The sequence below is a fragment of the Clarias gariepinus genome, chromosome 13 (genome assembly GCF_024256425.1).
Source record: "Clarias gariepinus isolate MV-2021 ecotype Netherlands chromosome 13, CGAR_prim_01v2, whole genome shotgun sequence".
In the NCBI taxonomy this organism is placed as follows: Eukaryota; Metazoa; Chordata; class Actinopteri; order Siluriformes; family Clariidae; genus Clarias; species Clarias gariepinus.
In genome coordinates, this window is record NC_071112.1 from 9,883,030 (window position 1) to 9,906,514 (window position 23,485).

At 36.1% G+C, this 23,485-nt stretch overlaps 2 protein-coding genes across 2 annotated transcripts; one reads left to right on the forward strand and one right to left on the reverse strand.

The window, feature by feature from the left end:
• The first annotated feature begins 242 nt into the window (after nt 1–242).
• On the forward strand, nt 243–11,727 carry fas (Fas cell surface death receptor). The gene is made up of 8 exons (XM_053509790.1): nt 243–361; nt 4,309–4,429; nt 4,644–4,775; nt 5,185–5,299; nt 7,386–7,456; nt 9,305–9,429; nt 9,573–9,588; nt 10,631–11,727. Exons 1-8 carry the CDS (start codon nt 323–325, stop codon nt 10,945–10,947), a joined length of 936 nt encoding a protein of 311 aa, XP_053365765.1. The 5' UTR covers nt 243–322; the 3' UTR covers nt 10,948–11,727.
• A 3,567-nt stretch (nt 11,728–15,294) lies between these two features.
• Nucleotides 15,295–23,044, reverse strand: pank1a (pantothenate kinase 1a). Its single transcript, XM_053510027.1, has 7 exons — nt 22,803–23,044; nt 19,534–19,892; nt 19,152–19,405; nt 18,699–18,875; nt 18,449–18,572; nt 16,846–16,971; nt 15,295–16,465 (listed from the first exon to the last, which is right to left on the reverse strand). Exons 1-7 carry the CDS (start codon nt 22,825–22,827, stop codon nt 16,406–16,408), a joined length of 1,125 nt encoding a protein of 374 aa, XP_053366002.1. The 5' UTR covers nt 22,828–23,044; the 3' UTR covers nt 15,295–16,405.
• Between the last annotated feature and the right edge of the window lie 441 nt (nt 23,045–23,485).

Genomic DNA, 23,485 nt, shown 5'->3' on the forward strand with positions numbered 1-23,485 from the left:
CTCCCACAGTCCAAAGACATGCAGATTAAGCTAATTGGCATTTCCAAATTTCTCATAGTGTGTGAATGAGTGTGTGTGTGTGTGTGTGTGTGTGTGTGTCCTGGGATGGGTTCCAGGCCCCGGCGACTTAGTATACAGGATAAAGTGGTATAGATGATGAGCGATGAAGGTCTTACATCTGGTCAATGACCTAAAATGAAACTGTGCGATACTGCCCCCTGCAGGACAAAATATGTAAAAGACCCACACAAGACGCACACTCCCTTTACAGTAGAAAGATTTGTTGGAAAGTACAGGACTTTCATCAGATGTCTGAGGTAAAATGGAGGCGAGGAAACTGCTCGCGCTGCTCTGTGTTCTGGTGAGTAAATAAAATGAAATATTAAAGTTTTATGCCGTAGTTTCGGATAAAACTGCGATGTTTTCTGCCCGCGTCGGATTTTTATCGTTCGTGTAATCGAGCTAATCTTTCTTTATCTCAGTATTATAGAGCTGTATATGTAAATAAATACACAGATGAAACAGTCGTCGCTTCTCTGTTCAGATTCTGTGAGTCTCTTAGTTTAGAATGAAGCTCAAACCTGTTATTTTAAACAAGATATTTTTACTTTAGTCGACGTTAAAGGCGCGCGCGTTTATTGTAGTTTCACTTTCATTTTTATTGCAGCTGTTTATTTCAGTTAAACGCGTCATTTCTCCTTCACTTCACCTCGTTGTTTAATCAGATTACAAAACAGCTTCTTTACCCTTCTGGGGTCCGTTCTTCGTACGTCGCTTGACACATCCGAGATAAACTGACACATCTAAGATGAGATCATCGTGCTAATTACGATCCGGCTAATTCGGTTCTTCGAGCCCACCTGTTGTTAATGATTAGTATATCTAGATTGAGTTGTCTAGGATTATTGTGCGTTCGTGCGTTGGTTTAAAAATACATGTATACTTTTATATTGTTTATTTTATAATAAAATTAGTATCGTCCAATTTATCATTATAAAATATTTATTATAAGGTTTATTATAATAGTAATATCATATTTGATAATAATAAACCTATGAATTTATGTTCATATATAATATTTGATAGCGATTATGTGTGTGTGTTTGAGTCCATGGCAGGGGGCATATACTTTTCTTTTTCCACGTGAGTCAGTCGTGCTCTTTAACCAATTAGATGTGACCTCGCCATTTCAACCAGTCATAACCCACCAGGAGCGCACGCTAAATCCTGTTTACATGAAATAAACCTGCTCCCGAGCAGGTTCAAGCTTACGGATATGTTGCTATGACAACAAATACTAGAAGCGCATCGAAGAACGAAACAATCCAAGATCAGAACAAATCCAGAACAGTTAAATCCAGCTAACTGAGTTAGCGACGTATGAAGAACGGACCCCTGAACTAAGTAATTTGTTGTTATAAACATGAAAACGTTTCTTGAAGCCGTGAGCTGAGGCGGTGACGTCATCAGACCGTCATGGCGCCTCAGGTTTATCTGAGTTGATGTTTATTCACCTCACAGCTTAGGGTGGTAAGTGCACGTGTAGTACACTTTTCAATGCCCTTCTGTAAATTATATTTGCATACAATCTTCACATCCTTTTGTATGCGCTACACCATCTCCAGATAACACTGATCATATCTGAAAATTACAGATGATTTTTATCTTTTACAAATTATCACATCTAATCCATTGGAGGTATGTATTCTACGTCAACAGCGTAACATTTTCTCATTATCTTCATTAGCATGGATCGAGCGGAGAGCTCAACACGCACCACGTTCAAGCTTTCTTTTTAAAATTTTTATATCAAGGGGTGTGCTGTGGTGTCTGTGGGGTGCGGCCTCTGTGAATCAGACCTGTTTGTAAAGTGCTCCCCATGGGGCTTGATCACATTGGGATGAGGGAAGTTTGAAGACTTGGGCTCTTTGTCTGCATGGCCCTGTGCCCAGTGGACAGTGAATGGGGTGCACTGGGTGTTCAGGCACCTTTCTATCATCACCAGTATTGATTTTTCTTATAAGTGATTTGACTCTTCCACCTGTTCCCGGCTCTCGCTACAAAGCACAATGTCATCTGCAAATATCGTAGTCCATAAATACTCCTGTCTAACCTCATCTGTCATCCTGTCCAGAGCAAACAAAAAGGGGCTTAGAGCCGATCCTTGATGCAGACCCACCTCCACCTTGAACTCTTCTGTCACACCTACAGCACATCTCACCACTGTCTTACAGCTCTCATACATGTCCTGCACCACTCTAACATACTTCTCTGCCACTCCAGACTTCATACAATACCACAGCTTCTCTCTTGGCACCCTGTAGTACGCCTTCTCTAAATCTACAAAGACACAATGCAACTCTTTATTACCTTCCCTGTACTTTTCCACCAGCATCCTCACCCCAGGGTTATTCTACACACCACCATTCTGTGTTGTCTGGCTACACTCTCCCCTACCAACACTTTGCAGTCACTAATCTCTTTCAGATTACAACGTCGACACAAGATGTGGTCTACCTGAGTTCTTCTGCCTCCACTCTTATATGTCACCCTATGTTCCTGCCTCTTCTGGAAGAAAGTATTTACAACTCCCATTTCCATCCTCTCTGCAAAGTCCACCACTATCTGTCCTTCTACATTCCTGTTCTGAAGACCAAACCTGCCCATCACATTTTCATCACCTCTGTTCCCTACCCCAACATGTCCATTGAAGTCTGCACCAATCACCACTCTCTCACCTCTGGGGATGCTCTGCATCACTTCATCTAACTCACTCCAGAATTTCTCTTTCTTTTCTAACTCATATCCTACCTGTGGGGCATAGCCACTAACATTCATTTAACATCACCCCTTCAATAACCAGCTTCATACTCATCAACCTGTCTGGTACTCTTTTCACCTCTAGAACATTCCTAACAAACTCCTCTTTCAGAATAACTCCTACTTCATTTTTTTTCCTATCCACACCATGGTAAAACTATTTGAACCCTGATCCTAAGCTTCTAGCCTTGCTACCTTTCCAGTCTCCTGGACGCACAGTATATCCACCTTCCTTCTCTGCATCATATGAACCAACTCTCCTGCCTTCCCTTTCATAGTCCCAACATTCAAAGTCCCTACTATCACTCCTAACTGGATTGCGCCCCCCCCCCCCCACCCGGTGTTGCATTAAGAACATGGAATCTGTTTACACATAAATATGTAAGAATGGAATTTAAAATACGTACTGTATGGTATAAGACACAGTGGAAGCAAATCTTTTAGCAAAATAACACAGGCCATGAGAGTTGGGTACGTTTCAACATTACGTGGAATTACTGATAAACCCTCAGCCCAAAAACAATCATTTAAACCCTAAAGAAGATCTTTATACTTTAAAACCAGTCTGTAGTACAGAGCCTCTAAAGGGATGCGGAAAACCTTAAAAAAAAACTTGGTAAAATAAAACAAAACTTTTTCAAGATCTCATAAAAACCTGCATGACAAATACACGTTTGACATGCACGTTTACATTGATGCAGATCTAATAATGAATAAATATTCCTGATGTTGCCCTCAAGAACCATTTAGTTTAAGTCACATTTCATGCTCGGTTTGCGAGTGTTCCACAAGACGAGCAAAATTTTTGTATAAATTTTGTGATCACAACCGAGCCAACGGTTTTTCTCTCTCTTGCGCTGCGGAATTGTGGATAATCGTCTCCCCTGCTGGGTCTTAGTGCGCGTCTCTTACTGGTAAATTCAACATCCATGCACACGTGTACTGTTTACTATAACACGTATGTGCACATGAAACATATTTTATTTTGTGTTTGTGTGTGTACTGTTTATTATAACACGTGTGTACAGCGCGCGTGTAAAGCAAAAGAAAGTCTCATTAGCGAGGTTAAAAATCTGTTTTCTCTCTCTCTGTGTATGTCAGCCTACATTATTTTCATGTATTAATTTTTGGGGGTTTTAAAACAAGTAATCTGAGTTTTCATTATTTATTATGGGGAAATTCGCTTTGATATACGAGGCCATGTCCAGAACGAATTATGATCACAATCCAAGGTTCCACTGTATTATTCTTTTTTCTTAAAAAAAGATTTTGTTAAATAATTCACTCCGACCATACAGGTGCTGTGCTCTGTGAATAGTTAGGGATAGTGATGGGTTGTTCATGAACAATTCGTTCTTTTTGACCGAGTCCTTAATGTGACAGAAAGAGTAGTCTCAGAGAGTGATTCGTTCATTTTCTACTAGGCAAGCTCATGCACATACAAGTTGAAAATTCAATGTAGTTTTGTGTTTTTTTTTTCCCCTACAGTTTGGTCTTTTCTGCCTGACAGAGAGTGTGAGGAGAAATAGGATGAGACGCTGGAGACGTGAGACATGCTCTTACGGGATTTACTCAACTAAAGAATTAGTCTGTTGCCTCTGTGGTAAAGGTAAATGAACGCTTGGACAGTCCATAATAGTTTTTTTCAAACCAGAAGCTTTGTGAACTCTTTATAATTTAAAAAAGAAAAAAATATATAAAAAGAAATATAAAATACAAAAAGGCAAAGTTACTACTTCATTCTTTAAAATTAACCTTACATAGAATTGTATATACTTTAAACTGTGATTTGATATTTTTTATTTATATGTTTTTTTATGCAGGTGAACACTTAATCAAAGACTGCACGGAAAATAAAACTAAACCTGAGTGTATACAATGTACACCAAAATCATATGCGGATCATCCAAACAATGATGATGAGTGTCAATTCTGCAAGAATTGTCCTGACAAGTGTATGTTCCTTATTGGGTTTAGATTTTTGGCTTGTGATTTATGAAAGTTGTTACAACAATGATAATTTATAATAATACACTAATATACAAAAAACACTGTAAATGGAAAATGTCATTTAATGTTGTGGTGCTCTTTGTGGCCGTGGATTAAATATCTCGGTACTTTTAACTGCTCTTTGTAATTCTTTTTTTTTTTATAAAAAGGGGTAGTCATGGTCATTTTTTTAATCATTAAGCTGACAAAAGAACCCAAAAACAAATTTCACTACTTAATAAAATTAAAAATGCCATACCTTCTGCACTTTAATTTGCCCTGTAATGATCCTTGGTAAGCTTAAACTGATGTAACAAATGCTAAAAATCTAATTCTGTTTGTTCACATTGCTCTGCTTTTGGTCCTTTACTGCAGTTCACATGGAGGTCGAACAAATATGTACGCCCACTTCTAACACTGTGTGCCGCTGTAAGGAAGGCTCTTACTGCAACGATGGAGATGACTGTATAGTGTGTCACGAATGGACCACGTATGTATAGCATGGATATGAATCTAAATACACATAACACACACTGCTGGGGATTCTCTATCAATACTGTAACATCTTTAGCTGCAGAAAGATGGCCAGCCAAGATTGTTTCTGTGAACATTTAGCAAGTAGAACGCCAGATCCTTAAAAATCAATGTCACCAACTCACTAAAGAGACACACCTGTTGTGGGAACTATACAAACAAACATTTACCAACATTGCACATTACAGGAACTCGACTGGGAGTTATTGCCACATCCCCTGTTTCGTCCTGACCTTGCTTCATGCCATTTCCACATGTTTGGGCCATTAAAGAAGTTCCTGGTAGGCCGGTATTTCAGACATGAAGCAGGCAGTCTGATCATGGCTCCGGCATATTAAGAAAAATTTCTACTTTAATGGTATCGAAAATTCAGTAAATTGAATAACCTCCTATGCATGACAATGGCAATACGAGTGTCTGTAAGGCGATCTATAAAAATGCACTTATACACTTCTTAGATTAAGATAAAACTCTTCCTATATCAGAGGTATCTTTTAAAGTTACTAATGTTCTGTCAGTAATAAGAAAATTACCAAGTTGCAGATATCTGCAAAATTAACCTTTTTGTAGGCCACATGGTTCCTGTATAACGGACAGCAAAGTCTGCCTATTAAATTGATCTACTAGCTTTGTTAACCCCTGTGTATACCATGCTTTAAAAGCACTATCTTGGAATTATGGCAAAAAACCTGGATTAACTAGGATGGAAGGGGGAAGAGAGGAAATGTTAGATAAGCACAACCCACTAAGATATGAATGGATCACCATTCTCTGACTGTATTTATTGTAATAGGGTTAGCTCAAAAATCCCCTACAGACTTGATATTTTTTTACAAACAATAGATTCCATAAGGGGTATGTGGACTGGAAGGATTCAATACTAAGCCAAATTGAGGCAGGATCAGCTCTAAACCAATCTGTCATCACCGGAAGATGAATACCAAGTTGATCCCATCCAATACCTGGAAGATTTAAGCCCCCATCAGAACCGGTCATTTGTCATCTTTAAACAGGGTTACCAATTACTTTAAATAAAGGAACTCAGCCAGCCTTCTAGCACTTTAAACCTTCTTAGATAACAAAATAGTCATCATTTGTAAAGGAAGGACCTGTCTTGGTTGGTTGGGAAGAATTGTCCTTATTAAATTGATTATTCAACCCAGGTTATTAATTTTAATAAGGGAAATCCTTCCCAAACAAAAACATTTCAAGGATCTGGCGTTCCAGCCTTCTTTAAAATTTGTGTGATCTCTGTTTGTAATTTTAAAAAGAAATATAAAAAGAAAAAAGTATAGGACAGAGGTAGAAAGGGCCAGTGTTAAAGTCTGCTTTAATGGTATCCTAAGGCGAAGGGAAGTTGGCATTAAACATTTGACTATATTTATGTATTATATATTCCAGAATAGATAAAACCATTTGGTCTCCCAATGGAAAGGAAAGGGATCTGTCAGATTTGGTATAGATACTGAAGATCTCAGTGGTATGGCATCAGATTTCGCAAAATTGACCTGAAAAAGATCCATGATACTGGAGATTCCAGTGTCAACGAATGACACTAGTCAAGTTAGGGATGGAACATTATTGATTAAATAAAAACAAAAAAAGCACGTCATCTGCATAAGGGTAATTTTATGTTCCTTTCTTCCAACAAAAATACCAGATATGGGCTGAGAGTGTCATCCTGCCTATTCCTACAAGAAAGAGGAAAGTTATTAGATGTCAGAACTATTAGATGTGAGATCTGCTGCAGTTGAAGTATTATAAATAACCCTTACCCAAACACCTCTTGTAGATTTCTAAAAATTAGATTATCTTCACTTTAATCTAGGGATCCAAAATTACTGGCACCCTTGGTGTAGATGGCTAGAAATTTGTGTTTGTGGGTAATTTGTTTTATCTTATACTGAAGACATGTGATACTGACCATTTTATGTGAGTATTTAAGGAAGACTTCAAAATAAATATATTTTGAGCAAAACTATTTATCCCAGATCCTGATAACTACCCATTTTTTTTCTTTCTCCTCTCTATTTGTCTCATAGGTGTGAGTTTGGAATTAAAGTGGAGGGCAATCGCACACACGACAGACAGTGTTATGAAGAAGCTCAAGGAGGTTCGTACCCCAAACTGTCATTTATTGGAATATCTTGATGTCTGAGAACTGTTAAAAATGTTCTGCTTAATATTTATCTGTTTAACAAGTATTATATAACAAGTAAACTGTGCTGCTGAGTTCTATGCTCTGATTGGTCAGAATGGTTAATTCCAGGCCTAGACTAATAATGTAATAATTAATATATATATTTTTTATATATGTATATTATTGTCCACCCTGTGTACTAAAGTGATGGTTTCCGAAATTGGCTCTCAGTTAGTTCTTTAAATAGTAATAATATTAATCTGTTTATTAATCTAATTCTGTTAGTCTTGACTGGCATTGTTACGTTATGTTCGCTCCGCGTCTCCCCAGATCGGTAAAGCGTTTAAGGGCGTGCAAGAAGAAAGCACTTCAAGAACAAGCAGCGAAATGTTGCACAATTTCAGATTTATTCAGGGCTTCAAGTGCAGTCAGTTTCATCTGTAAATAACTGTAGTTTTTTTCTTAGCAAGTTTTTTCATTTGAAGTGCAAATAAATATTAGATAGAGATAGTAGTGCCATACTATCTTTACTTAAAATACTACTGTAGAGTATTTTTATCAGACACAAAATATCACTTTCTTTTACATAGGTAGGGAGACAGGAGCTATATTGTAGACATGGACAAAAATGAGTTGAAAAAATCTGATTTTTCACTCCGATGTTGCTAAAAATATTTAATCATGATGTAGTCATTATTATTCTAATTTTTACCTTTAAACAGATTGTCTGCTCAATTGTAAGGTTTAAAACTTTTTTCCTTTCATTTTCAAATTAGAGTGCAGACAGTCAGCCTAGCACTAGCTCTAGTGCAGTAAGCACACATCAGATTCAGCCAGGGACTAAGACAGGTATAAGGAAAATATAAAAGAAAAATATTATATATTATAACATATTGGGTAAAATTTATTGTTTTGCTAATTTGGGTATCTAAGACATTTAAAGATAAATACATAAATACATATTTATTTAGATTTTGAACAATCAAATTACAATGAGGCTGTTGTTTTGCACCAAGGTAGAGACAGTTCTGTTTGTAACACTAGAGCATATACTGTGTATGTATATAGCTCTGGAAAAAAGAATGAGACTACTGCAATTTACTCCAGAAAACTTCTGGAATATTAAGAGGAAGTTAGATGGTCACAAACCATTAAGCAAAGCTGAGCTATTTGCTTTTTTGCAGAAAGAGTGCTATAAAGTTACCCAACAGGAAAAAACTGGTGGAGAGCATGCCGAAATGCATGAAAGCTATAATTGCTAATCAGTGTTAACTACCAAATACTGATTTCTTAATTTTATTTAGCCAAAGCATTAACACAATTTGTTTACACATGATTAGCATTTTGTTTTATGTGAGATATTAAAGCTCTGCAAATACTGCATGATCTTGGGTTATTTTGATGTATTGTGATGTCGCTTCTTTTAAATATACACTCTAAATAACAATACTTATAGTTTGAATTTATGAGAAATATTGTCAGCTTTTTAAAAAAACTAAATAAAACTGTTAATCTCACCAACACATGCACCTGTGAGAAAAAAAACATAAGAAACATATATATATATATATATAATTTTTTTCCAGAGCTGTATAGAGAAAAAAAAAAATAAGGCTGTCTCTGGTTTCTAAATGTGTTAACCGGCCCTGGTTAATACTCTATAACAGCAGCTTTGACTGTAGCGCAGGCTTATATTAATGCACTTATATTAACAGACTTAACAGTTAAGAATTTTTTTAATAACTCTAAAGCCTAAGGTGACGCCTGAAAGCATTTATTTAATACGTCTTAATGCACTGATGTGTGTTTTGTATGTTTCAGGGTCCCTACTTGCCATCATCTTGCCGATTGTAATAATAGTAATAGCAGCAGTGATTGTGTATTTTCTTTGGAAGAAAAAGATGCTTTGTTGGAGAGAACCACCTGAGCCGGAGATTCAGGATGAGGTGAGGTGCAGTGAGAATACATTCCTCATGAGTATTTACTCTGCATGAGATTATTTCACCTCCAAACATTTCAGATACTTTATATTTTGATATTTAGTATTTCTAGTAAGTTCTTAGGTTATTTGTTTTTCTTTTGTCTGCAGCCAATGGACCTGTTAGGTAAGTTTTAATTTTAAATTATTTTTTTAAGGTAAGATTTTAGCCCTTTTAAAATAAACAAACAAATAAATATTATTGTAATTTCAAAGGACGGCACGGTGGTTTAGTGCACCTCCAGGTTCTGGGTTTAAATCCCTTGTGCGTGGAGTTTGCATGTTCTCCCCATGCTTGGTGGGTTTCCTGAGGGTGCTCCGGTTTCCTCCCACAGTCTGAAGACTAGGCTTTGTAGGCTAATTGGCCTTCCGAAATTGCCCATAATGTGTGAATGAGCCCCCGTGACCCTGTATAGAGGATAAAGCGGTATAGACGATGAGTCATTGTATGATCCAATGTGCCGTTCCACTTAATCCTCAATCCTTAAACATAAAACATAACAAGAATGCAACATATTTTTTATAAATCTTATTTTTGTTCCACTAATGCCCTGAAAAATAAATACCATAAAAGAATGCCAGTGTGCCATATATTTTAGCTAACTCTCAAGACTGAAATCTCAAGGTTCTAGTTCTAGGTAGTAAAATGACTATTGTTGTTGGGGAGGTGGGAGGGGGGATGGATGGAAACTTGAAGCTAGCTAGCTTAGTCATTATTAAGCTTAATATCTAGTCAATAGTTAAAACTAATAAAATAGATTATTTATATCTTAACTAGCTAAAAGTGTTAGTGCCCAACTGGTTTTCCAGCTAGCATATATGATGTTACTGCTGTACTGACGTATGTACTGTAAGCTAGTCTCTACTGGTTTTAAACTTACTAGCTACATAGCAGCCTAAAGTTGTGCTTTGTGCTTGACTAAATCAAGTTTAAATGGGATTTCCTAAATTTATTTATTTGACTAGTTTTATATTGCCTGCAATAAAAAAATATTTTCATTGACCAACATTATATATCTTATTCAGTTAATGTAAATGTTTAACTTGTAGTCGTGTTATACTTTCATAACATTAATCTACTAGTAGTCTGGTAGAAATATATCATTTTAATGTTTTATTGTTGCTTTTTAAGGTTCAGAAATAACATTCCTGATTCATTTATCTTGTAGATCCAGATTTGCTTGCGTCTCTGCCTAAAATAGCAGAAATTCTGGGTTTAAAAGTTGTCCGGTCTGTGGTAAGGCGACAAGGTAAACTGTCTCCGACCAGAATAGACGAAATAACAGATGAATATCCTCAAGATGCAAGAGAACGGACATACCAGCTGCTGAAAGCTTGGTATGAGGCACATGGCAAGAACGGGGCTTACAAAGCGCTGAGGGAGAACCTCATTGGGATCAATGAGAAACGGAAGGCTGATGATGTGCGTGACCTCATCAAAGGAGAACAAAGCAATGGAGCTATGGGGAGAAACGGTGAGATCTAGTACTCTAAAGGGACGTTAAAGACAACCCAAGACTTCCTTAAAAAACTCATACATTCTTTGTATGTGATAACATAACATCAAGTCATCTTATCGGCTCCCGCTTCTGGTGATGCTGGCCCCCAACATGGATGCCCTAAGAGCAATGAGTTAACTGTAAATGGTACAATGTTGAAGTCTAAAAGTTTGCTGTGAATGCTCTCTGTAGATGTTCTTAGCGTTAAGACTGTAACAGCTAAGAATAATTTTCACTCAAATTTGCACTTATCTTTATATTACAGAATTAAATTAAAACTCTAATTAATTAAAGATTGGCCATATCTTGTTCCTTGTAACACAATCGAATGTAATTAGATTTTTTTGTGTGTAAAGTATACAACCATGGAAGAAAATTATTTATTATCACAGTATTTCATGTCACCCAGATGAGGAAGTGTTCCTTTATGAGTCCTATGCCTTATTCGGTTCCTTCCTCATGTAAAAAACTCAGGGAATTTTTTCCAGCTACTCTCTCCACTGACCTGCTCATTAGGGATAGATTCATACCAGTGGATATGCTGCTTTCTCTAAAACGGCCTTGTGACAAAGTCCATTGTCACTTTTTTGAAAGGTCTTTACAAACTGTTGTGTTGTTTTCTGCAATATTTGTCATTCATTCTACATATCTGCGCGACTTGCTTTTAACAGATAGCATGATTATATGTTGCTTTCTTTATGTATATAGCAATGTTACAGTGAATGTGCCAAAATGAAATATAAATAAATGGTTTCCACTGTTATGTCTCTGCCTTTTAAATAACTCTATCTGTAAAATACTGTATTCTGCCATAATATTAACACAGTATAATATTAACATGCACTCATATACTATTAATATTACATACAGCCATATTATGAAGCAGATAAATGCAGACCTACACTATTAGACAGCACTGCTGAAACTGGATCAATATTACTAATACTCTGTTACACATTGCTATACTAGCTTACAATACTATACTCTATACACTACTATATAATTACATTTACAATGCTACATTATTATACAACATTATATTACTATAGATTGCTATACCAATATTGTATAATGCTAAAATATTATATGTTGTTATATCCTGCAATCGTCTCCTATGCTATGTGTACTACTTACATTATGGTTTACTACTATAAATGTGCAGTATAGTAACGCATAAGTTTATAATTGCAAATAGTAGACTATATACTTTCTAATATCCACTAAGTTACCTCCTATAGCTATATTTACTCATCTATAATTATCTTAACTTATTGTCTGTCCACTATGGACCGGTTGCATACCTGGTCCATCATCCTGAGACAGATGTAACACTTACCTCCTGAGCTACAGGTGATGAAATTGTGCACCTGTTTAATAATGGTTTATCCATTAACACCATGACAACTGACTTGAAAGTCCTACTGAGAGAGGCATCAAGCCCGAGTCTTGTGCACGGGTACAGAGTGGAGGCTTTTACACTAACCCACAGGGGTAGACAGACATGTAGAAGGACATTAGCTTTAAATAAGGGCAGATAAACAGACACAGAGATAGGTAAATGGACAGACAGGTACAAAGAGAGTATAAAAAATGGACAGACAGAACATATACTGTAAAAAAAAAATACTGGCAGAGCCAGACACATAATCAGGGAGATTCTTCTGTGCTTGAGATTTTTCGTGGTTCTGCTTTAAGAAATGTTGTGGCTTATGAGACAGAGCGTACCCCTACAGCAGCAATGCAGTAGATCCAGAGCAGCAAAAATAAATGCAGTACAAAGGAGTGAGAGGTCCAAAAGCCAATTTAATTTAACCCTAAAGTTTTCTTCTAGCCTTCAGTTTGTGACTTAAATCACAATTTTCAAAACTATTTTAGCTTTAAAAATTATTAATGTCGTATACGGAAAGTCAATACAAGGCATGTGGACAGATAAAAAAAAAAGACAAAAAAAAAAATCGGAAAGATGGACAGACAGTTGTGAGAATTTAAAACATACAGCATTCTACAGTAGATGTTTAAAGGTTAGATTATTCTCTAATCTCAAAGTGCTTATAATCAATTTGGTCTCTGATAAAATGTTTTCACCTGCTGTTTGTGGGCTGATGAGACAGGATGGGGTACCTCATTAGGCCAATCGAACCCAGCAATGTGGAGAGCCATGCATCCCCGCTCAAGAAGTTGTAAAAAATTGAGAAGGACCCACGTGTAAAAACTCAGTAACAAGGATATGTAGAGGCAAGCGAGACTACACAAAATATCAACACTTGATAAAAAGAAAGAAAGAAACACAAACGAAAACATTCCACCAAAATAGCAGTGGTTTCTAATTACTGGTAGATTAGCATCAGTCTTATATTAGCAGTACCCTCGAATAATTCTCAGATTAGTAGTACAGGTAGATTAACAATAGCCTTAGATTAGCAGTTTCCACAGATTATCAGTAGATTAGCATCAGATTCATATTAGTTGCAAACTAGAAACTATCACTATTAATCACTATCAACTATTAATATGAGATTAGCAGATTAGCATTACATTAGTGTTACTCTTGAAATAGCAAATTAGCAAAAATGTTAAATTAATGTAAAAATTAGTTAATTAGTAATTAGCAGTAAGGTCAGTTTAACAAGGGACTGTTAATATCGGTGATTTAAGATAAGCAACAGGTTTAGATTTGAACTGAATTATCTGTAGCTTCAGGCTAGCGCTAAAACACATTAGCACTTGATTAGTAAAGAATTTATTATGATCTTGACTCAATTCCTTTCCAAGATCCATCCAAAAGTGACATTACCCGTAACTTACAGTTCTTAGAGCAGAAAACTGTATTTGTCTGATGATGGTGGAAAGACAACATTTCAGTTCTTTCCTTTCCCTCAACTGCTTTATCGAAATACCAGGACCTTCAGGACACCATCTCACAAAACAGCTGTGAGACAGGTAGCTTTATGTTCGCTAGCATTTAGTCAACTAGAGTGCATTTGGTTAGGTTCAAGTAATTTAGCATTAAATGAGCTAATTGTAAATCAGTTACCTTTGATTCTGTTAGCAATAGCTTTGACATGTCATCCAAGTTGAAGTTGCCAAGCACTGAATAGACTTCTTTTTTAATCAGCTTGTTTTGTGTCAGGTAGCATGAAGTTGACTTGCTTTAAAGTTCACTAACTGGAGTTCAGCTACCACTGACTTATGAAGAGCTAAAGTGACTAAGTATAAACCTTTTACAAAATAATCTATTGAGGCACTGTTTATGTCTTGTAAATATTCATGTTTTTCCTTTTTGTCCTTCATTTCTTTTTGGTTGTAATCTTTCATTTTCACTCTGACCCCTTCATGGCTAGCTTGACTACTCCGGGATCTAACCAGACGAGTTTCCCCATCATATTTATTTTCTCATTTCCCCCAATTCCAGACAACTTACCTGTTTTGAAACTCTCCTGAACAGCTTAATCCAGAATCAGTTTTACATTATGTATTTCACTTTACTTTGGCCCTCTAGTTGCCTTATAAGAGACCCACAGACACACGTTCATACAAGTTCCTGTTCCTGACATCCTGAAGCCTAAAATGTTTCCACCACTAAAACTGTACAGTCTCCAAGTTTCTAAAGCAACCAGCTCAAGATATACCTCATTATTTAAAATACAAATTAAATGTCACAATGTATCATAATGACAAAGCGATTAATAATAATGGTGACCGAAGAAGCAGCAATGATCATTCGACCTTATCCTCTATGTCTGGAGTTTTTCCATCCCTCCATCCATCTCCTCCAGTTAGGAAACCATGGATTTTAATAAAAGTATTTTCAGTGTAAAAGTGTATGGAAACAATTTTAGAAATGTGAAAATAATGATGTAGATAGAATAGAATAGGATAAAATAATCAAAATAATTGAAAGAAAGAATAAAAATAACTGAAATTGTAAAATTGATAAGTAATTTAAAGTCACTTTTGTGCCCGCTGTTCCTGCAGCGTCGTCGTCGCCCCTTGGGAAAAAAAGGGGTTGGGAAAAAGATAATTAATTCACTCACTCAATGTCTATAGCGCTTATCCTGTATAAGCTCGTGGGAGGCCTGCAGCGTATTCCAGAGGATCCCGAAGTACCTGCTAGAAACCCAACAAGAACATGCAAACTCCATGCAGGTGGGAATCAAACCCCAGACCCTGAAGGTGTGAGGCCATAGTGCTGCTATGGCACTATGCCAGTAGTTGATATTTTTAAATTTTTAAAAATGTACACTTTATTGCTGATTTTTAACTGAACCGTAAGAAAATCATTAAAGATAAAACATTTTGAATAAGTTGCTTGTTTCAAGTTTAATTATTCAGTCAAATGACCTCAGATCTTAAATCTAAGATTTTAAAATACATTTTGAGGGTTCTATCTTTTAATGGAATTTTAAGAAATGCAGAAAAAAAAGAAAATAAATAAAATATTGTAAATAATATGACAAGAATAAACACACCATATTAAGACATTTTTCCACTTCAAATTTTTCAATACAAAATCAGATTTAAGGTCTCCAACACACAGTTACAGTATTTCACAGATCAGTGATTATTAAAAATAAAGTGACATTTTATTCCTCTAGTTTCCTCAAAAAAACATCTGAGAAACCACTAAGACAATGTATATAATTTACAATATTGCATACATTACAAATACAAAAAAGAAAAATACATTTCAGTATATAAAATCAGTTTCCTTAATTTAAAAATAAAACAGAAATTGAAACCAAATCATGATTAAAGGAACAGAAAAGAAAATCACTACGTTTACATTTCAAGCAGCAGTTTCAAAAACTTTTTTGCACACATTTCAGATTTAAAACTTTCAAATTTATTAAAATAAATGTATAGACTCTAGTATCATTGTATTCTCACATTCAAAAGATGAGATTTTATTTATTCTATTAACGTTTTACCCCCCTGTAAAACTACAAAGAAAGAAAATTAAATAAAAACAAGTTTGCTTCACTTTATTTTGATCATTTCACATTTTTTTCTGTAACATTCTCTTTAACTTAATATTTAATTAGTAGATGAAATGCACAAGTTTATTCTCGTCCCTCAAAAAAAATCCAGATTAAACACTAAATAAATAGACTTCTATATATTTCTAGAATCATATGTCTAGAGTTATTTGCACATTTTTGCATAGCCAAAGTCTCAATTTAATATTTTTTGCATGAAATGAAAAATGTTTTACCAAGTTTATGAATATCAATAAATCAATAAAATACAGTAGCAAATATTAATTGTTATAATTTATATACAGACTACTGTCATTAAAATAAAAAAAAATACCTAAAAGGTTTTTTTTTAACTTACTTTATACACGCTTATTAATAATTTACTATAATTAAAGTATATAATATAAAGATATAATTTAAAGACTTAAAACTTATTTACAGTTTAAACATTAACATAATGTGGAGTTTATCATGGCTCCTCAGAAGACTTTAGGAGCTCTAGGAAAGCACCGACTGCTCCGAAGTATCCCTAAACACACAGACACACACATTGGCATAATTTACTAATGTATATTAGTCTTATCATAATGTCATATTCAGAGCGCTTCATAAAATGTAGGCTTTAACTCTGTCTCTTTAACTTTGTTTGTCCAAGACAATAAATAACAACACTCTGCAAAGTCTACACTTTACCTTAGGACATTCTTACTTCATGTGATGGCGCCTCCTAAAGAACATGCTATTTATATACAGAAGTATACTAGCTTCTAGAGTGTCTGTTTTGTTACACAATGTGCGGCATAAAACTTTACAAACTAGCAATCCTTCCAAACATCATCATCTTATCTTAAATTTTGCTTTATAGTTTTATATAGCTCATAATACCAGAGACATTTTTTTTTTTTTTACCTCATGCTCCAGGAAAAGCGCCTTCAGTTGTCCTTTTGACCAGAAGTCCATGGCGTACGCAAGCAGCTTCATCGATAGCGTGTTGATCCGCAAAAAATTCCCAACAAATACCACCCTGTCAATCTTCTGTTTACCAAAAAAAAAAGAAAAAAATTCTGAGATCTTCATCTCTCACATAACATGTTCAATATGAACACAGGTAGTACAGTTTATATAAATAAATACACAAATGTACACATCATGTTTGAAAAAATCCTTGCCTTATATATTTCCCGTTATGTAAACAAGCCAATTAAATTTTCTCCGTCATATTGGAAATAAAAAATAATAATTAGCCACCACCCAGTTTAAAGTGAACTCACCTGAGCATAGTTAGCGTTAGTGTATAATTACATTTGATGAAGCGCTCTAAATAGTGTATAGCATTAGTGAGCATAGTTAGCATTGGTTTGCGTCAGTGGTTGTCTCACATCTGTTTTATTATTGTGTTCTCAGTCAGTTAATTCAGTTCAGCTGAGTTTTAGCACTAGCTTATTTTCTTTGTTCTCGGTTTTTGCTTAATTTCTTGCCCTTTGTTTATTATTATTAATCATAGTTAATTTCATAACTTCTGCAAATATGCCCCACCTGCAATCCCTGATCCTTAACACATTCTCTGGGGACGATTTCTGTAAATGTTCTTCCAATTATGTCCAAAGTTTTAGATATGTGAGCTGAGCATTTCTCATCTGCTTTTTCAACAAAGGAAAGTTTAATGCTAAACTTTAGAAGTAAGGTTTATTTCAAGTGTCTGTGATTCAAGTACAGACCCTGAAGCAGTAAGTGCTGCTCACTTTACACTTTACACAAATGTACACAGTTTTATTACTTTTTCTTGTTAAACTTGACCTTAGCAAAAAAGAAAAAAGAAAAAAAAGAAAAGAAAACAGTAGCTTGTAATGCATGTTGAAGCAGGAAAAATCTCAGAGCTAGTCATTTTGAGCAACAGTCAGAATGTAGCAGAAGGTATACTGATGAACTCGTATGGAACAAAATAAGAGCTTTCAGTGGAAACATTGATTGTTAATGTTAGAGCATTAATTCATAATGACTTCCTAAATTTTAATCTGTTTTGTGATATAAAAATTAAATAAATCTGACATGAAGCTAAATCCCCGCACTTATCTGTTTATTAAATAACTTAAAGTTAGTAACTAACCAACCTTCTACAGCGCTCAATCGCATTTTAACTTTTATACTACTCAGCAGATTAGCATTGAGGTCATCACAAATTAATCCTCATATTCATAACACAACAGAGCTGTTGCTACAGTTTTGTTCATTAGTAACGCCTAAATGTGAATAGGGAAATGCCAGAAAAGTGGGAAATGTGGGAACATGAGTGGGTTAAAAAATAAGAGGTACTACTCTTGGTTTCCCAACCGTGTCATGATTGGCTAGAAAAATGCATTTTCACAATGGGGGTGGTGCAGCAGCTCCTTTGCATTTAAAGCTATAGATACTGTAACTCTCCATTCTAAACATAGATTCTGATTCCTAAACTTTTTCACTCCTGAAATATAAAGGGTCACCCTTAGTAAACACATCACACACCCGCACACACCTCATTGACAGCACACATGCGCGCAATGGAGCCGATGTTGTTGGTGATGGTGACCAGCGTCGCTCTGGCCAGGTCTTCCTTAGAGATGCTGTCCCTCTTCTCCTTACTCATCATGTGACCAAAACTGAACACACATACATACACACATACATTTTAAAAATTATTTCAGATTGAAAATTGATGTAATAATCACACCTTCACTATAATCATGGTGCCCCAGTCACACGCATGCACGCGCACACACACACACCTAGATGCCACAATAGTCCCCTGGAGGCTGAACCTTTGATAATCTCCTCCGTAAATGTCCTTCACCAGTTTGTCCACATTGTTGCCGTCTCCTTTGCTCGCCATCTCCAGCGCTTCTTCAAACGTCTCGCAGCCCGTCAGCAGACAGCACAGACCCAGGAACGTCCCACCTCCCAGACTGCAACGCCATATCAAAGAGAACCATTACTCGCACCAAATAGCGTGTGGATATTTACTAATGAGAAAATGAATTACATTAGCAAAAAAAATATCATGCACAGTTATATGGGAGTAGCAGTCCAGATAATGATTTACAGTGATTTGAATAAATATGATTATACACACATGGAATTAAAGAATTGGTTTAAATTGGATTCATAATTTTGTGTCACTGTGTGTATGTTTTTATTCCTAACAATCTAATAGATTAATAGAAATTTTTGGGGGGATATACCTAGTGCCGGTGATGCGCTTGTATTTTTGCTCGGAGTAAACGGCGAGAACGCTGACCCCTGACCCAATGTTGACCAGCAGCATAGGGAACGGGTTCTCCAGACAACACGACCGCTTCACACAGTACTCCATATCTGTTGGGTTCTCCAAATAATAACACTCTGGTTTTCCATTAAACCCCACAGAGTCCAAATAGAGCAGGCCTTGGATCAAACAGTTCAACTCGTCCAGCTTTGCTAACTCCACCCCTGCCATCTACAGAGAGAGAGAGAGAGAGAGAGAGAGAGACAGACAGACAGACAGACAGTGACCAAAGATGCTAAAATACCAGACACACATAAATACAGTATGTATCACTTGATAATAATTATAATTTATCTCACCATCTTGAAGTCCTTTTCAAACTTGTATGCCCCGCCCCCGGTAGCGCAGATCATCCCATGAAGTTTGCCAATCGTTTTGTCTTGCATCGCGGCGAGAAAAGGAACAATGTCAGCTGTTTGAAAGCGGATGAAGTGCAGAGTTCCGACTCGTCCGCACACACTCAGGTCACGTAGCTCCAACTGAATGTCATGCACGGTGCTCTTTCTGTACAGCATATTGGATCTGAGGTTTGAGCAGATCATCCGTAAGCTCCCCAGCTCCCCTTCCTCCTCCTCTGTCATGATGTTCGGCTCAAAGTACACCAGCTTCACCAGAGAGCCGCCGATATCCAGACCAAACCAGGGGAATGCTGGAGGAACTGGGACAGGGAAAGAGAATTCAGATACAAAGTATAAACAGGGGTAGCACAAGTTGTTAGACTGTACAGGTTATTCGCTTTTCGGGTTCCTTAAAGATCCACTGGACAGTTATGGTCAAGGAACACTTAATGGCTCTTAAACATCTCTTGGGCTGTCTAATGCAAAAGAATGCGAAGATGAGAATACACCTATTAGGGCAGGTCATAATGTTTCCTTACATAAAAGGGAATCCTAGATGGCATTAATCACATTTGTTCCACTCTAAATGCACTTAAAGGCATGTTTAATGTACCATCCTAGATTGCACGGGGCAACAAAAAGTTCACTAGGTGGCAACCAGGAGCTTATCATGCCACCACCATGCCTGCTTAACCAAGCCACTACAGAAATAGCAAGATCAGGAGTCTTGCTTCTGCAACACTAGATTCACCTCAACGTTGGATTTCTCCAATATTCAGCGATTTTGTCTAATTTGAATTTACTGTTTTGCTACATGACTCAAATACATATACTGTACAAACCTTATGGGATATAGGTAGAAAATTTATAAGAAGAAAAAAAGTTAAAAGTAGTAAATAAAAGTTGACTTCTAGCCTTTAGGAGTGTCTCAGTCCGTTTAAAACATAAAAAAAATATCTATAACAAAGGTCACGTTATTGTGTAAGAAGCATTACATAACTATGTTACACCTCAGATGTATTCAGGCTCGGGTGATGAGAACCAAAGTTCAGACTAAAACCAGATGACCTGAAATAACCTCTGTTACTCAGCTGTGATTTCATCAACATGAAATATAGGATTTTTGCAAGCACATTCTTTACCAGCACAAGTCCAGTAAAGAAGGTTAGTGATGTGTTATGATACTTTCTCCTGACATTGGGCGGCAACAGTGAGCCACAGCTTCTACTCAGGGACAAGATCACAATGGTTAACCACTGATACTCAACAGCATACAGTGTTGCTAGCTGTTTCTTGATATTTTATCACACCCCTGCACACACGATACTGCTTTTAACAAGATGATCTTGACTTCGGCAGACATTAGCATTTCCCCCTGGCATATTTATTAACATTTTAAAAGGTGGTTGACATATCTGCTATGTGTGTCAACACTAAAATAAACACCTACATCTACTGATCTTTTATTATAAACACCTGCTCATTTATATAGTTATCTAATAAACTTGTCAACTTTTGAGGATTTTTCTAACTGCTGATCTGGAATTTAGACAGAGTCTCTACACAAAACGATGTGAAAAGCAAAAAACCATCAAGAAGACAAGAGGTCTCTGGCTGGAAACGGCTTGAGAGACTTGAGAGGAAAAAGTCCAAGTCTTTTTCTATAACAAGGCTATAACAACAACAACAACAACAACAATAATAATAACAATAATGAACTCTTATAATCACTCTTTTATTTCAACTCACTAAACGTTTAGGTGGGTGAGGTACAACAGCAGAGGACCACATCAGGTTCCTCTCCTGGTGTACTCATGGGCACAGACTCACCACACAGGAAAGATAAGAAAAACAATCATATGGGCTTTTTTTTTTTTAATCTTCAGCTGTGTGGTATGGGAGTTCCAGTACTCATGGTGTACCCTTGGGAACAGTACACACTGTTCCTTGGTTAAACAGAAGTGGAACATGAGATAATTGGAGGTTGATTGGTTTTGATTTTTTTTTGTGTGTGTCATCTTCCTGGATCTTAATGCTCTTTTACCTGCTTAAATATCTAAAGGGGTAATGTTTTGGATGACCAGCCTTTTCTTCTATTGAGTGTTAAAAACTTAAACCATACTTGCAACTTACACAACTATTTATCAAATGTGCTCTTCCCTTTACTGTGAACAGCACTGGTTTTTATTGTTGCTATACTTATATATAAGTTAATGGTCCCACATTTCCCCTCCTGTGTCTTCTGTTGGTTTAAACTTGAGAATTGCTGTAAATTAAACTCAAAACTACAATGGAATTTTTTTCTTACTTGTGAATATCTCAGGTATGAGATGGATTTCTTATGTTTGAGCAGAACTATTAAAGAGATGGGTTTTACTTTAGAGAAAACCACTCACAAAAAAATCTATAGTATCATGTTAATGAGCGTTCATGTCCTGTAAGTGGGTTGTTAACCCTTTATAAAGTGCTCAGGAAAATACTTTGAAAAATTCAAGACTTTCTCAACACTTTTTTAGTTTTTAGTTTATTTTCTTAAAAAAGATTTATTGTTGTCAGTGAACATATATGTCTCGTTTATTTAGGATTATAGTTTTTTAGTGAGTTTATATACACATTAATTAAATAAAACACAGCTAAAGTTAAAGGCAGATTAATTTAAGCATAAAATGTGCAAAAATACCAAAATAATAATTATGCAAATTTTCTTTCCTGACACTGACAGTTACCACATGTGGTTTCTTCACCTGATTAAGGGTTAACTTGTTTCTGTCAAAGAAAGAAAAAACTTTTAGGGAGAACGTTTTTTTTGTTTGTTTCATCCAACAGAAACCTGGTGCACACTTAGTCTGCAGATGGCAAACTTTCAAACCCACAAACAATTGAAACATTGTGTATTTTCTAATTTGTATTTGTATGTGCTTATATCTCTGGTATTTAAAGAAGCATGAAAACAATGAATGAAATAGACTGACAAACAAAGAAAGAAAACAATACAGTCGTCGGGCTGAAGGTCAGTCAATAAAAATAAAATTTTTGCAAAAAGCAAATGGTGGGAAATACTTTTAATATAATAACAACAACAATAATAATAATAGTTGAAATAAGGGTTTTGCTGTAATTAGTTGCTTATTTTCCTTATATTGTATAAAATATAATGATGTACCAGATAACTGCTCATAGTTCATGTTGTTGTCAGAAAGTTTAGACTTTGTATGACTTCTCCTCCTTACCTGGTTCCTGACTTTCCAGTTTCATTCTGCGACTCAGGTGTAAAATCTGCACAAAAACTCGTCTTTATCGAAGAAATCCCACAAATCCAACAAAATATTGAATAAAACAAAGCTGTCACGGTAAGAAAATGAAATGTTTTTATCGCTAAAACTTCACAAAGTCCGTGTAAAGTCCGAGTTGTGTATACACACACACACACACACACACACAAGCGGCCCCTTTAAACGCCTCGTGCTTGTAAAACTCGAATGCTGATTGGTCACGACGCGTACGCACTTTGCATATTAGAACGCCTGCGCGCGCACAAAGCTCGAGCGCTGACTGATCCAATGCGAGGGTGCAATAACGGGCAGCTCGCGCAGGCCAGAGTCGCTGCTGATTGGTCGTTCGAATCAGGAGCGCTTTCGATGCACCCGCCTGACTGCACGCTGACCAATCAAAGGTCAGAAACATAACCAATCGGACAAGCATCGCTGTCATAGAGTTCACAAAGTGACAGTAACTCAAAGTGGAGTTAAAAACCTTCAGGTCTTAAAAACAACAACAACAAAAAGAAACACTGATACATGTAGATATCTTCACGATCATTTTTTTTTCTTATTTTAATAATATTATCACATTTAAATCATAGGTGATTGTGAGTCCCAAAAACTGCGCAAAGCATACTTTTATACTTTTATAT

What these genes read in the sequence shown, in the direction of transcription:
- pank1a (XM_053510027.1), bottom strand. Translation starts at nt 22,827, where the DNA reads ATGAAACTGGAAAGTCAGGAACCAG. An exon ending in ACTGGAAAGTCAGGAACCAG is followed by an intron (nt 19,893 to 22,802) that starts GTAAGGAGGAGA and finishes TCCCTGTCCCAG; the next exon opens with TTCCTCCAGCATTCCCCTGG. An exon ending in TTGAAAAGGACTTCAAGATG is followed by an intron (nt 19,406 to 19,533) that starts GTGAGATAAATT and finishes CTCTCTCTGTAG; the next exon opens with ATGGCAGGGGTGGAGTTAGC.
- fas (XM_053509790.1), top strand. Translation starts at nt 323, where the DNA reads ATGGAGGCGAGGAAACTGCTCGCGCTGCTCTGTGTTCTG. An exon ending in CTGTTGCCTCTGTGGTAAAG is followed by an intron (nt 4,430 to 4,643) that starts GTAAATGAACGC and finishes TTTTTTATGCAG; the next exon opens with GTGAACACTTAATCAAAGAC. An exon ending in TTATGAAGAAGCTCAAGGAG is followed by an intron (nt 7,457 to 9,304) that starts GTTCGTACCCCA and finishes TGTATGTTTCAG; the next exon opens with GGTCCCTACTTGCCATCATC.